The 18,123-nt window shown below is 41.3% G+C and overlaps 1 protein-coding gene across 1 annotated transcript in view; it reads left to right on the plus strand.

The window, feature by feature from the left end:
- LOC146496075 (glutamate receptor ionotropic, NMDA 3B-like) overlaps positions 1-18,123 on the plus strand; it is an 84,356-nt gene that overhangs the window by 38,015 nt on the left and 28,218 nt on the right. Inside the window, exons 2-5 of the mRNA XM_085143988.1 lie at positions 6,014-6,714; positions 12,994-13,487; positions 14,559-14,830; positions 15,457-15,693. Coding sequence (XP_085000114.1) covers positions 6,014-6,714; positions 12,994-13,487; positions 14,559-14,830; positions 15,457-15,693 — 1,704 coding nt within the window. The remainder of the gene's footprint in view (positions 1-6,013; positions 6,715-12,993; positions 13,488-14,558; positions 14,831-15,456; positions 15,694-18,123) is intronic.

An 18,123-nucleotide genomic window follows, 5' to 3' on the forward strand; every position in this document is an offset into this window, starting at 1 on the left:
GTCTGTGGCCAGTCCCGTGGTGGAGCCTAATAGTGTGTATCTTACTGCTTATCACTGTTTCTCTCAGCCAACAGGCTGTTATGCTTAGATAACCATAGTCATTTGCTGTGTTAAGTGGCTGATTGCTTCACAGTCGTGTTTTGCGCGCATGTGTGAGTGTGTGCCATGCTTTCATGCATGTGTGAGCACGTAAATGTAATTTGCTCGCCTGCATGTGTATTGCAGTTAGGTGTGCGCACATTGCCACTTTTGCCTCAGCTGCATATGCTTGTGTAGCAGTGCCAGCTTCTTTCCAACACCAAGCTTAGCTCCAGTCCCCGGCAGCATGGCTGAGTAAGATTAAAGTCACCCATATTACACTTACCGCCAGGAGACGTAAGGAAATTAGGAGAAAATTAAACAATGCCATTTGCATACAATTACTCAACAGCAAAGCAAACAGCCCAGTTAGCCCCTGTCTGGTCAACTAAAAAGTGCGGCTGTCAGTGTTGCTTTATGCAAACAGCTTTGACTGGCCTTATTCAGTCATGGATGTTATTTGGACTGTGAGGGTAAAAAATTGCACAAATTCAACAGCTTTTTTATTCATTATGTATGATTAATGCAAGTGTATGATGTTCAGTGCCCATGTTTTCATTCGTCAGTCGTGCACTGAGGGTTAAATCGCTCCGCTTAAGTTGGATTTAGATTATTTTATGTGTGCGTGTAAACCTGCATTTGCTGACATTTTAGTCTGACATTCAGCTTTCAATCCTCAGTTTTCATCTCAGGTGTTTGAAATGTAAGGCTGGCATCCTGCAGAGAAAATATTTCTCTGTCTTCCTCAAGACACGCATGCACTCTACCATCACTATCTCTCGTGTTCCTTTGTGTTGCAGACGCATTCAGATGCAAACTATCGCTTTTTACCTCCTTTCACAAACACGGATATTAAACCACATATCAATTTCTCTTCCGCTTTCATCTCAAACATATATTCCCATCTACATCCGAATTTCTCTTCCTCTGTCTCTCTTCCTATCTCTCATTCCATCCTCCCAACGTACAGGCAACTCGCCTGGTGACAGTCCGTGTAAAATATTAATGTGTTCAGTGAAGTGTTGTTGTCTGGAGTGCTGCCCTGACCATGAGCTTTGTTCCTGGACAGAGGAAAAAGCTAAGCAGGCATTCAGACTCAGGCAGAGGTCCATGCAGCTGGATGTAGCAGCGAGGACAACTCCAAGCAGGGCCTCACTCTATCCACCACTGCTTAGTTCAATGCAAATGAGCCATGACCGCAATGTTAAACCCAACTAGAGCTAGAGTGTGCTTTTGCAATAAATCAAGCTGCAGCAAGGTAAAGTGATCCGTTGCCTGAAGCAGTGACGGAAGGCCGAGCAGAGACATCTGGTTTTTAAGTGCTTCAGCTTGGGCCTTTTTGCCTCCTTCAACAAACCAAATTCTCAAATACAAACACAGAAAATGCACTTGCTCCCATGTCCCACCCCTTTGCTTTTCCTTCCAACTTACTTTTAATAAGCTTTGAAACTGCAGGTGCTGCTGTTTTTTCGGTGCTCATTTTTTTTATTTCTTTTTTTGTTCAGGGAAATCTTTTTTCCTCCCCCATTTTTGGCTCTCGAAAGTCTACAAGTCAGTGCACGCCTTTGAGTCTCCCAGCTTTTCTTATGGAGACCTAAATAAGGAATGAGCTAACTAACTGAGAGCTGCTACCTCCTGTTCTGATTCAACGCACTCCTGTCGGTTTGCTTACTCCACATTGCCCAAAGATACTTTTGGGTTTATGCTCACACCTTGGTGTGTTTGCACTGTATCTGTGTCTGCTTGTTTTTTGCCTACTGCGTGTGCGCCTCTCTGTTGCTTGGGAGTGTTAGGTTTGCAGTTTGTTTGAAGACCTGAAAATCATTGGCTAACAGCACACTGGAACTGTTAAGTAGAAGCAAAGGTTTAGTTCAAGGATCCTAATTTGCAGATGTGTGAAAGGGGCTATGGATTTTATATTTCATTGGAATAATGCTGACACTCTTTTAGCTTTGCTTATCTTGCATCCTTAGTTCTGAGTCTTTCTAACCTCATGCTTGTGGATAGAGCTTTTACCTGAGAATAGAAGAAGATAAGAGCATACGCACAAAAGCACACACACATACACACACTGGAGGTCCTTACAGGTGAAAACCTATCGCTGCTTAGCGAATCCATTACAGTTCTAACCGAGCCTGAAAAAGTCCTGTGTACTTTACAAAAAGATAAACCTGGGTCTGGACCTGAGTTGCACAGAGGGGCTCAGAACTACAGCTAGCAAGATCAGGACTGTTTGTCTGTAGCTGGTCCCTGCACTCCAAAGCAAATTCCACAAAATAGCACAGAAGGGAATCTGTGTTTCGGAAGAAGCCTGCCAACACACGTTAAACTTCCTAGTTCCAGACAGCACAGCCACTTTTAATCCTGACATCATAGCAAAATATGCCACATGTATTCCTCTAGATAATGACTCAGGTGTCCTCAGGTCCGCTAAATTCAAAGTCTGGTACGTAAAATAATAAAATCAGACTCAACCCGAGGCAAGAACACCAGGATGTCAAAAACAACACAGATTCACGCAGACAGCTCGAAGTGAAGACTGTTGTAAGCATTCACAAGCCAGAATGCAAACATATACACATGCATACATTAAATCTGGTGTGTAACTGGGATAAACACTGATGTTTCCAGCTTATTTTGAAGACACACTGGATTAAGCTGGAGCGATGGCTGACTGGCAGAGCTTTCATTGTTCTGGATACATTGCAATACTTAAAAATGCTATATATAGGGTTTTTCAGCTTTTTTTTGAGAATGAGTGGCAAATGCCTCCTTTTTATAATCCAAAAAAGAACACAGTGTGCATGTGTGTTTAATAGAAAAGCATAATGACGAATAAAAGGCTGACTGGCAGTAAGCTGTTAGAAGCTTACTATGACTTGGCATCAGCAGCTAGGTCATTGAATCATTTTATCTTACACTGCAACACTGTGACATAAGCAGGAAGATATGAGATTCAAAAGTTTGAATTATGCAGCAAGGTGTGTTTGATGTATTTGCTTTGCCAGTGCAGTGCCTTGCCAACTTACCTTACTAAGAGTTGTTTTCGAAGAATTTTGTTTGCTTGAGTCCTTAAGGCTGGCAATCGTAATTACATTTTACTTTTAATTAAGGTTTTGGCTTCCAAAATTTCTGAAAACAAGATAATTGAGGTTAGAAAAATGTGCTACATTCTGCTTCACAATGATGCTCTCATTCCTGCGTTGTAAATCCAGCGCAATTGTTTCGTTTACAACACTGGATGTTTTTCCTTACCTAAAAGCCAAAGTTTAGTAGCTACCACACTCTGTTTAGACGCGTTTAGTGCTGCCCATGTTTATTTTTATCTCATTTTTTGCCAATTTGCAAAAGACCGTGGAAATGAGCATTGTTATCTACTCCAGTGAAGTGTAACCACACTTTTAAAATTTTAGTTCTCTCCACAGTTATCACTAAGAGCAGTGTCTCTGTGTGTGTTCTCCAGCGAGTCATTGCTACCCCTGACCCTTGAACACAGGCTCAGGGAGAGATCTCTCCTCGGGATTGGCTATAGCAAAACTGCATTACAGAAGAATTTCTTGATTTTATTGCAAAAGTAGAAAAGGGGTTGGTGAGATAAAATGGTGTTATATCAGGCTAGAGTATTTTCAGCATACAAAGCTGAAGGTGTCTGTTTGTTGGTGATCCTTCTTTTTTGATGTTGTTTCATGTTACATTACATCACCTTTGCACCAATACGCACATCAAAAACATGTCTCTTTTACTCTAATACCACAATTGTGATGAAACATTCAAATGCAGACAAGAAAGGATTATATTAATAACCAGAATGAGCCTTACTGATGTGCTTTTTCTTTTCTTTTAAGAACTTTCTCACTGGGTCCACTTGTGTGGATCACACATTCGACTGCCTACAAAACATTTTCAGAAGTCTTCCCTCTCAAGCCAAAACAGCAGAGTGCTTCCTTATCTTATGGGCTGGAACTCACGTCCTCTCGAAATGGCTCATATCACCTTATCTCTCCAGAATCACATCACAGCCCCCATGTCTGCCTCTTCCGAGTTCTCTAATTTGCTTTCTCTTCTAACACCAGCAACTACAAACACAACTTCTTTAACGCCTTGCTGAGCTTTTGCTATTATTCTCACATCCTCACCCTTGAAGTAGCTCTGCTGTCGTGCTCCCTGTAAATTGATCTTGAGCGCAGGCTAAATGCCTTAAATGTAATTGAAATTGTAAAAGAATCTCTTTAAAAGTCAAACAAGCTATCTATGATTGTGCTAGGAAAAAATATAATGCTGGTACAAAACAGCTGACGCAGCAGTGAGATATCCCGCAGATGAACATTATCACAATTAATCTGACAGTGATAAATGCAGCAACAATTCGTCTCTCGTTTTCTAACAAGCTATGTAGACAAGGAACATAATTTACAGCTTTTTCTCCATTATGCAGACTCAGTCTGTTCAGATTTTTGTAGCCTCTGACAATTTTTTCAGGACAGGAATCATAACATAACCATACATTTAGTCGAATATTAATATTTAAGTGCTAGCTTAGATAAATCGTACTCAGAGGAACTTAGGATGAGAGCAGATATAGATTTACATACTAATTCCTCCAGCTGCCTTGAGGCTCTCTGTTGATCTTCTATCGTCACATTTTCGGCATATGCATAATATTAGTTTTATTCCTATCAGAAATACACTGAATAAAACTTGCACCTGTAGGCACTACCTTCCCATCTCTATTAGTCTCTGTCATCCATTCCATCTCGCCAACAACCTCCACTTACCAGATACCCCCACATTTCTAGCTCCCCTGAGGAGTTCAAACGAGAAGACCTATCTTCAGTTGTCCCCTTGCACACACCTGGGCCTTTCCGGGAAGACAAACATACGGCATTAATTCATCCATGTCTCTCCAGACTTCAAATATTTTTTCTCTGACTCTCTTAAGAGACTCAAGGACTTTCAGCAGAGGGTCGCTCTGTTTACTCTGTACTCCTGGGTGGGATATTTCCACTTGAATAAATGTGTCTCAGTGTGGGTTACATCTGTGTTCAGATAGCTTATCTTCAGATATACAGGCATGTGTGTGCTTGCCACAAGTGTTGCTGGACATAAGCTCATAGATTAATAGTATACAGATTCAATTAGGTAACTTCTGTGTGTGTTTTATTTTATACTGCACAGACGTCTTTCTGGATATATGTTACAAAGATCCTGAAAATGTGTATGCATTTGTGCCAGAGGATGTTCTTCTATTTATTTGGGTGGAGCCATTCAAAGCGAACTTCAGGTCATGTTAAGCTAAACTTTGAGCTCTTTATATAAAAGCAGTCTCCCCCCTTAACCTTGCCTGGAGCACTGATAGGATGAAAAATGGATAGAAACCCCAAAGGAAGGAAGGGGAAGGTCCATCTGTGAGCTGCATTCAAGGACAACAGTGTTATCCATTTTGGAACAGTATGAAACAAGCTAGTGTTTTCAGTGGGGTTTGGAAATGTGGGCTTCTGGATGAACTGTGGATGCTACTGTTGTCTTGCCAAGCCAACTGTGATGTTGCAGATTAGATGCGAATCATTGACTCCTTGTTTGTATCAGTGCGACTCTTCTCATTCAGAGTGAGAGATAATGAACAAATGTGACTGATTGTTTCTAATCTGTGTTGCTGTAAATTACTGCCGCATCAGGAATTGTTTTGCAGAGCTCTGGTGCATACAAAAGCTACGTTTAATGTGATTTTATGTTATTCAGCCCTGAGGTGTTTAGTTTTGGTGATATCTATTAATCTCTGGTCTGATCTTGCTTTTTTATTTCCTCTCTTATCTTCTTTCTCTTTTTGTTATTTATTCTGTTTTTATATTTTTGTATTTTTTTAACTCTTTCACTGATCTCCTTTTTTCTTTTGGTTCTTTCAACTCTTCTTATTTACTCCTATCCTCTGTCACAGAACCGATTTCACCTGCAGATGTCAGCCCGTGTGCCTCCATCAACCCTGGGAAGTTTGCTCCTTGCAGTTTTGCAGGGGGGAGATGGTGGGGATAGGGATAGAGGAAGCCGGGGGGACAGCTGGGGAGGAGCAGCTGTAATCTGCCCAGGCTGGGACGAAGGCGGTGATGGCTTACTGACCCACCTTCAGAAGTACAGTGGTTCAACCTGGCATTTGTGGGACATAATCAACCTGACTCGCATCACAGGGAGCAGAGATAGAAGAGGGGGGAGCAGTGAGGAGAGAAGGGAGGAGCAGATGGAAGAAGAGGCTTTGAAGATCATCTCCACCCGTTTCCTGCGCTCCCCCTCACCTGTTTCGTCTGTTCTCCTCCTGGGATCCGACCCCGAGTGTCTATCCTCTGTTCTTCGGGCTGCTCAGCGCCTCGCACCATCACTACCAGCACTGCAGTGGATCATGGGATATCCCTTGTCTCCAGATTCGCTGCACACTTTAGGAGGTCCTCTTGGACTGTTAGCCTATGGGGAGGTCGGCCGCAAGCCAATAAGCTTCTATATACGGGATGCTTTGCAGCTGATTGGCCGGGCGGTCACTGCAGCAACCATGGTGAGGCCAGATTTGGCACTCACTCAGAACATGGTAAATTGCTATGACAAACCAAACCGACATGAACAGCCCTCTTCTGGACAATATCTAGCCAGGTAAGAATGTACAGGATACACCAACTAATCAAAGGGTTACTTCACATAAAAATAGCTAAAATAATGTCTTTGTTCACCTCTAATAATATTTAGCTATATAGGGTTTTTTGTAACAAATTACTCTATTTGGCAGCTTTGATCTGACTAGTGAGTACACACGACAGCAAGTGTATTTTTTTTGGTATACAGACTGACAGTGCAGGAACTGGTAATTCTTATTAGTCCTATGCAGAGTAGTTTGTTGCTATAAGCACCCTTACAGATAACAGTCGGGGGTATGGGTTGATTTGCTGATGCTGATGCTGATGCTGATGCTGGCTATAAGCTTTCACTTTTACTTTTATCTCAATTTGGTTGTTTAGCAAAGTCTAGAATTATTGCCTAGTGTTACTTGATCATCATTAAACCCCATTCTCTGTCAATGTTGATGCACTGAGATCAACTCCAGAGTTTTATGGTTTAGCTTAGAGATGATAGTAATACCTCCTCTAAAAATAAAATGTATTGTTTCAAATAGCATAAGACTAGCTTTATACTCTCTACACTCTATACTTCCCTGCAGTTACAGGTTCACCTTAAATGACTCCTGGGTTTCTGATTTTTTGCACATAGTTTTACTATTTAAATCACCGAATGATTCATAGAAGACAGCGAAAAACTGCATTTAAAATTCGCTGGTCACATCCCTAAATACATGCTAGGTCGTTAGCTTTCTGAGTGACATTTTGACATTTTTGTGAGGAGTTGCTGGCTCCACTTGTGGTACTGTATGCTCTGGTTGCTGCCCTTGTCTGTCCTTTGCACCATGGGGGTGGTAATTTCTGAATAGCACTGTCATACTGGAGGTGGGGAGGAGGTCTTTATGGCATACAGATTGGCAGCCTGACACCAGAGGGGTTTTGTGTGTTTCTGTTTGCTGTTGCTCCAACTCCTGCAGCTTTCAAAAAAAGGCTTCTGACAGCTTTCACGGGTCTGACAAGGTGTGGTCTACGATGATAACCACAGACACATGGGGGGAAAAAACACTGATTGAAATACACATTAAACCTTAAACATTTTCATTTGAAGCAGAAAAACGTAAATCCTCGCATTTGGACATGGAGTGCAAAAACCTATCACACTCGCATACTCTAGAAATCCTCTTGAGCAATATGTGGCTGATAGTGCATGATGCACTGAAGCCTGCTGCAATAAACTCACTGCAAAGTTAAATATTTTTTCTCTAACAGTTGACATGGATATACTTCAAAGGGTACAATGGATAAAACAGCATGCATCCAAGTCATGTGATACTGGTGAGGGAAGGATTTGTGGTAGGAGCTGGGTCCACAGCAAATATTGAGCCCACGTGGTGCCTGCCAGCTGAGAGTGATCATAGACAACAGCCCCATAATCGCAAGCTGGATTCTCACAGCACTCTGTCTGCAAAGCAGTTTAGTTGAGCACTGGGATCTCAGAACCATGGGGCATGGAGGGCCACAGGCTTTTGTGGAAGTTGTGTTATTGAACATCAATTATTAGAGTTTGAAACAAGTTAATTAGGTTCAGAGTAGCGCTGCCACGATAGATTTTTCACTTCATGGTTATTGTGGCCAAAACAACTCACAATAATGATAATAGGGCAAACATTTTGATAAATTACTTGCCTAAACCACTACAAACAAATGCAGCTGATGAAAGCAGGGGCCAATATGTATGCAAAGTTTGAATTTAAGAGCACCAAACTGTAGCGACTTGATCAAGCCAGCAACCATGCAGATGTTAGTGCAGTTCAACAGACCAGCTTTAAATGACTCCGGCGATGTGTGACAGAGAAGCTGTAGAGACAGAAAACATGCAACAGTGGTAGTCACTTTATTTTAGTCAGGCATGAAATGCACTGATAAGCTGAGGCTGTAGTGTAGTCCTACTTAGTGCAAGGCTGTTACTGAAATAGAAGAGACTGGAGAGGTAAACTGGAAAGAGAGTTTATAACCCTAACCGGCTTTTGATGGACCGTTTATAATATTATCATATCTATATTTTTAATATGTTGTAAAGTATTATACAAAATTCCTTAGCCACCTCTCATTTCTTGATATTTTGTTTCCAAGGAGCCAGACTTTAACTCATCAGTTTTTGTTAAGTGCAAAAGTTCTGAATGGCTGCTGAATGTCTTCAAGGTTTTTCACTCATTTTCACTCTTGAATCACTTATCGCTGGCCTATCAATTATTCATTCAGTTGAAGTTACAAAAAACTGGCAAAAATAGTACGGATTGACAGGTGTAAAATTACATTTTCACCATCAAGGTGATTTCCAAAGAGCTATTAGCTGGAAACTTGGCATATCGCTGCATAGTGGGCCCTTAAAAAAATTAGAATAAAATGGACAAATGGAGGATAAAAGAAGAAGTGGCAGGACTAAAAATATCCTTAAAATAGGAAGACATACAGCAAAGACCTGGCACGGGACCAGAGAGATGCATCTAGCCCTTCACATGATCCATCTACTGTTTATCAGAAACCTCATTAGAAATTGTCTGACTGGCTTTCAAGCAGCAATTTGTAAGGAATGAAAACGGGAAGAAAAGGCTGAGGTATGACAAATTATACAAGAACTGGACTGAAACAGTTCTTTAAGGAGTGATGAATATAAATGTAAAACTTTGGTTCAAATAATCATCAACATATATGTAAGAAGTCAGGAGAGTAGTGCAACTGTGAGTGTCTACGGCCATCTGTATAACACTCTGTCATGATTTGGACCAGTGTTTTAGCCAGTGGCACAGGGTTTTTTTGGGCGGGTGGGGTTGATGAAATGAAATTGATGAATGCAAAAAAGTACAGTCAGATTTTGATCTATGTAATACCATCTGGAAAGAATCTGATTGGTAAATGGTAAGTATTTATATAGCGCTTTACTAGTCCCTAAGGACCCCAAAGCGCTTTACACAACCAGTCATCCACCCATTCACACACTGGTGATGGCAAGCTACATTGTAGCCACAGCCACCCTGGGGCACACTGACAGAGGCAAGGCTGCCGGACACTGGCGCCACCGGGCCCTCTGACCACCACCAGTAGGCAACGGGTGAAGTGTCTTGCCCAAGGACACAACGAACGAGACTGTCCAAGCCGGGGCTCGAACCGGCAACCTTCCGATTACAATGCGAACTCCCAACTCTTGAGCCACGATCGCCCACATCGCTTCATCTTTTGGGATGGCTATAATCCCAAACACACTGCCAATGTAGTAAAAGGATACCAGCATATAAGAACACACAGACAGGCCTCCCAGGGTACTACAACATTATTTTCATCTTAATATCACACCAAACAATCACATCATGACTAGTAATGGCTATTTAGTAAATCTTTGATTTTCTATAAGTTGTGTTTTATATGTTATTGGTTTATTGGCTGAATTATGTTGTATTGTTTTTCTCTTCTTCTATGACTGTATGAATTTTAACACCATGGTTGTTAATCTTAAATTTGTATCAAGTCAAAATTTTACTTTGCGTAACACTTTTGTGCCAAATGAATATCATTTCAAGCAACTCTCTATTACACTCTATTTTAGAGACAATTAATGAAGCATTGTGCATGCTAAACTAAGACTGCAGCCAAGGTATATATTTTATCAGTTCAACTTAATCCTATTTCTATGAAGCTATAAGTTTTGCTTTGTTTTTTTATTTAAAGAAGAAAAGAAAATAAGACATTTTTAAATGACTCAAACTTCATCAGGACTCTAGGGAAAGATGCAATCTTTTTGTGGGCAACCAATTGGCACATGGTCTAGCCTATCAGAATAAACTATTTACAATAGAGTTCTCCACAAAATAGTCTCAGTGACCTTTGTTCATGGCCAGTGAAAGACTGATAAAAGGGGTTGTTCTATTGCACTATTCAAACTCATGCACTTGTTCTCCAGTGTACTCCCTGATTCTTATCCCTCGCCTCCAACAGCCAGACACGGCAGTTCTCCGGAGAGTCTTAACAAAGCTGGAGGAAGTGAGAGACTTCCACATGGAAAAGGCAATTAACAGCTCAATACCCTGGGGACAGAGTGAGGAAAGCAGGGAGGGAGGGAGGATGTCTTGAGATATTAGCAAGTAAAGAAGGTATGAAAGGATGAGAGGTTACAAAAATAAAAGTTACAAAATTACTCTTTCAAAGCAATGAAGATAAAAATATGAGAAACTAGCCACTTTTGATGTTGTTCTTCCGAATGTCCAGAATCACAGAATCCCTAGGTGCTTATTCCCAAAAATACATTAGAGAGAAGGGAGAATGTGGTCAAAGAAAAACAGATAGATAAAAGAGAGGAAGTAGGATACAGCTAAAGAAAAATAGAAGTAAAAACAAAGGAAAGGAAAGACACACTTGTGTGGAAAAGGATGTGAGGGAGGAGAAAAAGGAGGAAAAAAGATAGCGGGTTGTTGTTATCAGAATGAAATCTGCCAGTCAGTGCCATCTCACTCGACACAAGCTGCCACGCTGATTCCATCTCCCCTGAAGAGATTAAAACCAATGAAACAAGCAGGCCTTGTATCATTCCCGACAGACAGGCAGAAAAAGACGAAGGGAGTAAACTTTCCTCCAAACTGAAGGAGGTGGACTGACAAGAGATTGAGACGCATGCTTGGGACAGTCTCATAGAGTCATCATTCACCGACCACGCCACTGACATTTACTCTGAGTGCATAAACCTGGGCCAGGTGTTAGGGAAGGAAGCCATCCCTCTCTGACATAGCTGGGTGACTTATCAACCTGCTGTGAAATCCAGAGTCATCCTTTAAATACAGCCTCTGGCCTGATGCTACAAAAACAATCCGCAGGACCCATAACTAAAAGGTGGTGCAGCTTTAAAGTGTGCAGAACATTTTTTTTTACACCACTGCTCTTATCCCTATATTATGTCACACTCCTATCTCACCTCTTATCTCTGGGCATGAATACAAATGTGTCACAAACAGTGAGAGAGGACCCTTTGAGACCTTGCACTTTTCTCCTTGGATAAAAGATGTAAAGCTTACAGTGTGGCTATTTTTTTTTCTTTCTTTGGCCAGCTTAGACTAAGAGTCTGGAGTTGGTTGGCTTGATGAATCTGCTGTCTATTGGATATGATGATTCAGCCGTGCTATTACCATGAGTGATTTCAGCTCAAGGCAAGGCTAGCACTTTCGCTTTATGGCCACAGAGACAGAAGGGAGCTGCCGATGAGGAAACATAAGTTAATGTGAAAGGGAACGGGGATGGCTTCCAATCAGAAGCATTTTTAATCAAGTTCTTTACAATTATGTTGATGTTATAGTAAATCACAATGAGAGGATATAGGGCAAGGAACTAAAGCGGAATACATAAAACCTTACATATATTCACATTTTTATATCAGTCGCTGTGTGGGGAAGACAGGCTTTAGTAAAGGCTAAACTTGGAGGACAGGTTAATGACCCACAAGATAAATTTAGCCTTTTCCTTATCCTTTGGATATTCCATATTTAATGAAGAATATTCTCAGCTGCCACAATCTAAGCTAATGCATGCATATAACCTAGTGATGAGAGTGAGAAAAGAATAAAAGATAGGGGGGGGGGGGGAACTAAGCGCAAGAGGATAAACCTGTTTTCTGTTCTGTGAAAGGACTCCGGCTCAACCACCTGTTTCTATTATATGGAAGGAAAACTTGCCATTTCTAGCCTTGACCCAGACATCATCAACAGTCCCGGCACGGTTCAGCACCCATACTGAAGTGGTCCCTGCATACTTTAACATTTAAACAACCACCCCTATGATTTACAATGACCTCATGACAATCCCTTATGATCAAACACAACTCGCATGGCTTGATGATGTCCGCGTGATCGAATGCTAAGACATGTGCAAAAAAATCCCTGCGTGGTTCAAGAGGCCAGGAGAGATTTATGTGCGAATGGGGATTGCTCCTCCTAATGTGTGGAGACGAGTGAGCCGAATAGCAATGACTGTCTGTATGGACTGGCAGATAGGAGGAGAAGACCCTCACTGCACTGCATTAACTTTTAATTATGACTCTCTGGAAGATGCAATTACCCATTAGGGACTAGACTTGCTTAAGCTCTGCAACCACACTGTAACTTTTTTCTTGCATTAGCCCCATTTTCCTTTTTTCACAAGCCTTTTTTCATAGACTATGTTTAGTGTCATCTGTATAATATTGCAGGCTGTACTTTTTTAAGGTGGATGTCAAGTTTATTTTCTATATTTTGTTGGCTTCCACTTATTATTTGTTCTTTTTCCTCTGTCCCTCGAGGTTTCTCTCCAACACTTCCTTCACCGGGGCCACAGGCCTGATCCAGGTCGATGCTGGTGTTTCTCGGATTCTGTCCTCCCAACTGTTTCATGTATGGAGTCTGAAGAGAGGTGCTCTGGGGCAGCCTGCTTGGGTTACTGTAGGCCAGTGGACCCGAGGTCGACTGGAGTTGGAGGGTGGCATTCTGGGACTGGTGGGAGGGTTCATGACCAGCCAGGGACAAGGTCTTGGAGCCGGGGTGAGGGGAGGGGATGGCCAGGGTGACGGCAACTTTGGAGGTCGCTGGAGGCCGGGACTTTCGGTTGAAGGGCACCGCCTCAGGGTTGTGACCCTGGTGGAACACCCATTTGTCTTCACACGGGAGGTGGATGAGGATGGATTGTGTCCAGCTGGACAGCTTTGTCTGGACCCCAAAACTAACCAGTCTAGTATAATACAAGGCCTTTTTAACCAGCTTCACAACTCCAATACTACGGTTGACTGGGATGGCACAGGTGAGTGTTATTTTGCCATTTGTCCATAGAATACTGTCATTATAGAACCATTATACTGTAGAAGTGTAATACTTGTCAGAAACATTTAAACTTGTACTGTGAGTATCTATGACTTCTAATTTATGGCCTCTCAAGCTTTTCTTACATAAACCCTCAGATCTTTTCCTTTCAGTTTCAGTGTTGCTGTATTTGGCTGGCCATGTCTCTAGAGCACATATGGAAATTTGAGGTAGAATCAATAAGGGATTGCACCAGGTCAGTTTAGTTGAAAATATAACAGGGTCAGGGTCAAGGGCTACCCTCACCAGCTACATCTTTCATGAATAAAGAGCATATAGGAATTAAATCAATAAGAGATCAAGAGTATCTTGTCAAAGATGTACTACTACGATATTTCTTTCACACATGAGATTATCTGCAGCTATACATCCAGTCCACAGCATAGTAATAACAGTCAACCTGACTTTCTTTAACTTTAATCAGCTGATTGCATATGGAAGCTATAGGAAAAATGTAAATTTTTGCAGGTGCTGGTACTAAATGTTGACGTGTACTGTGAATTTATTCGGTTGCCATTGATAGGATTAATCGTTTCAATGCAGAGGGGTATTTACACCTTTACATAACATAACTTACAAAATATTGAAAATAAAATTCATGATGGTTCATTTGTAAAAGAAGTCCAGAAGCCAAGCAAGAGCAACGGGGACGCTGCTGATGTTGATTAAGCGATATTGCAAGGAAAATGTTTGCCAAAGCAGTTAAAATGGCAAACATGGCAAGAACTTAAAAATTCATATTGTAGTAGCTCCATTACATCTTGCCAGCTCTACTTTTCTTTAATGAGTTTGAGGGTTGTTAAATTTTTTTTATCCAAGTACTTAATGTGAATAAATGTAGTCCATGCCAGGTCATAAAAAATGCCAAAGCTGAAGTGTAATGCAAGAATCTATCAATATTTTCCTTGAGCCATGGCTGTTTGTAGACAATTCCCATATGTGCAACCACATCCAAATCATGCATATGAATGTCCGAATGGATATCACACCATCATCATTTCTTTCCTCTCAGAACTACCAGAGGACCTGAGAAAGTGCTGCTATGGGTACTGCATTGACTTGTTGGAAAAGCTGGCAGAAGATATGGGCTTCACATTCGACTTATATATTGTGGGAGATGGAAAGTATGGGGCGCTCGGTGGGACAGGACGCTGGACGGGACTGGTAGGAGATCTGCTGAGTGGAACCGCCGATATGGCCGTCACCTCTTTCTCTATTAACTCTGCCAGGAGCAGAGTCATAGATTTCACCTCACCCTTCTACTCCACCAGCTTGGGCATTCTGGTACAACTGCTTGAAGTCATCATTAATTGTTGGAGGTTTAAACTTGATTTTTTTACGACTGTAGAATTCATGGCATGTCCTAAAAATGTGCTCTGTTTTAAGTTAAAGCACTGCAGTCCTCAGTGTTACTTTGACTTTTTATGCCTCTGCCGGTATGATTTAATCATTTGGCCTGCAGCTACTTATTGTTCACCCTAACCCCCCTCACCTTGGTATTGTAGTAAGGAGCGGGAGATCATTAGTTGAGAGTGTATGTTAATTACTGAACTTCAAAATTGGATGCAGTTTAAGAGTGTGTAATGAGTCTAAGAGGCATTTGAGAGACAGAGTCCTCAAACATGCTGTAGCTATTCTTTGATTGGTTAGCATTTCCCTCTATAGCTGACAATCTGCAACGCATGATATGATCTGACAATACGACTCCATTTGAAGATGAGATATTCATCATTTTAAAAAGTGATTTCTTCTCCTGGCTGAATAATAAATAGCACGGAATAAAAACAATGTGTGCATTTTTTTTTTTTTAAACTAATTTGCCGAGGAGTCATTAACAGAAGTTTATACAAACCATGCATGGCAATCAACGGTCTCAAGTCAGCTTCTTGTGTTTGCATTTGATCCAACAGGTCCGTAGCCGGGATACTGCAGCTCCCATTGGAGCCTTCATGTGGCCCCTCCACTGGTCCATGTGGGTGGGTATTTTTGTCACGCTGCATCTCACAGCGCTCTTCCTCACCTTGTATGAGTGGAACAGCCCCTTTGGCATGACACCCCATGGCCGGAACAGACTACGTGTATTCTCCTACTCCTCTGCTCTTAATCTCTGCTACGCCATACTGTTTGGACGCACTGTGGCCACCAAGGTAACAAAGCACTTCTCTCTGTGATTAATTGGTATCATGTGGGGCGGGGCGAGGAAAAGTCATTGCAAAGAAGAGGGGGAGGGGATGCTTTATGGGATGTTTATTGCCAATGGCAAAGGAAAGTTGAAAGAGGGTGCTAGAGAGAAAAATGATGGAGATGGCTAGGGAGAAGAAAAGATTGATAGGGGATAGGTTAAGAAGGTAGGCAGTGATGAAGTAGAAAGGTACAGGGAGGATAATGCGCATACAGGGACAGAAAGGTGAAAGGGTAAGTGAGTGACAGAGAGTGAAGGAGTTATGGTGAGGATGATGGGGCTCGATGAAGGTGGTGAAAATGGGAGCAAGTTGAGGTTAGCTCCCCAACGCAGTCAGACCAAAAGTTAAAAACAAGAAGGCACGGAGAAGAGGGCCAGTGAGGGGGATAGGAAGGTGAGAAGGCGAATCAGGAAATAGGTTTCAAAAAGACGATATTAGGAAGGCTGACAGAGGGATGGTGAGATGGGGTTGAAAGGGTAAGTGTTAAGCAGGGATGAGAAAAGCAACAGATTGACAGTGACGTGGAGGTGGGCAGAAAGGGGATGATGTAAAGAAGGGGGGGCATGCGAGCGGGCAAAGTTGAAAAGCACGACGACATAGGTTAATATCAGGGAGAAACAGAATTGCGAAAGATAAATGGAAGTCAAATCCTCAGACTGAGGCAAATTTATCTAATAACTTGAAAGCAACTTGAAAAAAAAATGTCTGTTACTTCAGAGATTAAAAAAAAAAAAAGGACAACTTATTTTCATGACATTTGTTTGGTATGAAAATGGTAAATTACAAATATTAAATGTACCTTTGGAGTAACAGCATTTTTCAAAAACTTGTCAGATTTAACAGATCGTGTGACACCCACAGTCACACTGGTGCACAAACACAATCTCAATGTATTTGCCAGTGAATAACGACTCTGTCTTCTGCAGTCTTTGTTTTATATAGCCTCACATTGTTCCAGAATCAATCATTAAGATAACTTGCTTGCTTTTCAAGTTTCCATGCAGTAACATCTTTTCCTTAAATTATTCCTATCCTTATAGTGAGATTGCCGCTCATAATATTTAAATAAATACAAAACCACATTTTACCCTTAAAGCAAGCTGAGAAAACAACTTAAGTGGAAGAACGGTCGGGTGATTAGTAAGACCTTCCCATTATTGAAAGGTCACAGGTTTGATCATCGCATTGGCGATGTGTCAATTAACAGGTTGTGTTCATTAGCAGCCCTGTGACCTGTTAAAATGTCCTTGAGCAACTCTCTGAACCTCTGTGTGCTGGGTCACAGCCAAGAAGTCAGGTTTACTCAGGCTATGGGAAAGAAAGGGGGAAATAAATTGATTGCTAAACCTTTACTGCTGGGTTGAGTTTTACAACTTGACTTTAATGATCAGGAGAATGTCAAGACAAGGAAACCAACTGAAAATTTTTGTCTTTTTTTAGTCTTTCTGCAATACAAATGCTTAAGGAATATATTTAGATTTTCCTCTTCTAACATAAGCTGTTATCCTCAACATACCTGACTACTACAGATAGCAATAACTGAGCATCACTTCCGCAGGCCAAGCAAGAACCATTAATCTGTGTGGTTGTGTTTCACAGCAAGGATATCACTGTATTGTACTATATGAAGCTGCCATTGCTATCAGGGTTTAGAGTAACATTAGGTGCTCTGTTTTGCTCTTCATTTCCTTTGATTTTACACTCAGGCAACCCCAGGTAAAAAATAACCGAGATAGCAATGTTCTTGTCAACATATCTAACCTTAAAAGCCATTTGAGATTGGAAACAAGTGTGTTAGATGATGAACTGTTGCTTTTAGAATGAATTAGCAGTCGCTTTTAAGCGATACTTGGCCTTTAAATTGAACAGGGATTTATTTTATCTGTGCATTATTAACTTGCAGGATTGTAATGTTTTGCCTAGGAAATACAGCTTTAGCCTTATTATTTAGGCTAATAATAAAATCACAAGTTGTCCATAGTATCATTTTTGTATCCATCAAGTTCACTTTCAGTTATAGCTCCTTTAAATGATTCATGTTTTAAAACCAGTCAGCTAGAAACATCACAGAAGTCAGCCATCCCGCGGGGCCAATGTTAGCGTAATTAGCTTTCTAGCCAGTACTGCTAAAATGTCAGTGAAAGCTGCATTTTTAGCAGTTAGAAGAATGCTTTTGTCCAAGTTCACCCAATATATGTTATTTCTTAAAGTTATTTTTTACACCCTGTGTTACATTCCCAATCTGTCAGCAATGGCTGCAAAAGGCTGCTAGCTTAGCCTCATGGGGGCAACAGAAAATCTTAAAAGGTGTTCAGTTTACAAATGCAGTTGTATTTTAAAAAGCTCACCATCAGCTAACCATTCACAACCAAAGTGGATTGCTAGCAAGCAAAC

The sequence above is a fragment of the Neolamprologus multifasciatus genome, chromosome 19 (genome assembly GCF_963576455.1).
Source record: "Neolamprologus multifasciatus chromosome 19, fNeoMul1.2, whole genome shotgun sequence".
NCBI lineage: Eukaryota > Metazoa > Chordata > Actinopteri > Cichliformes > Cichlidae > Neolamprologus > Neolamprologus multifasciatus.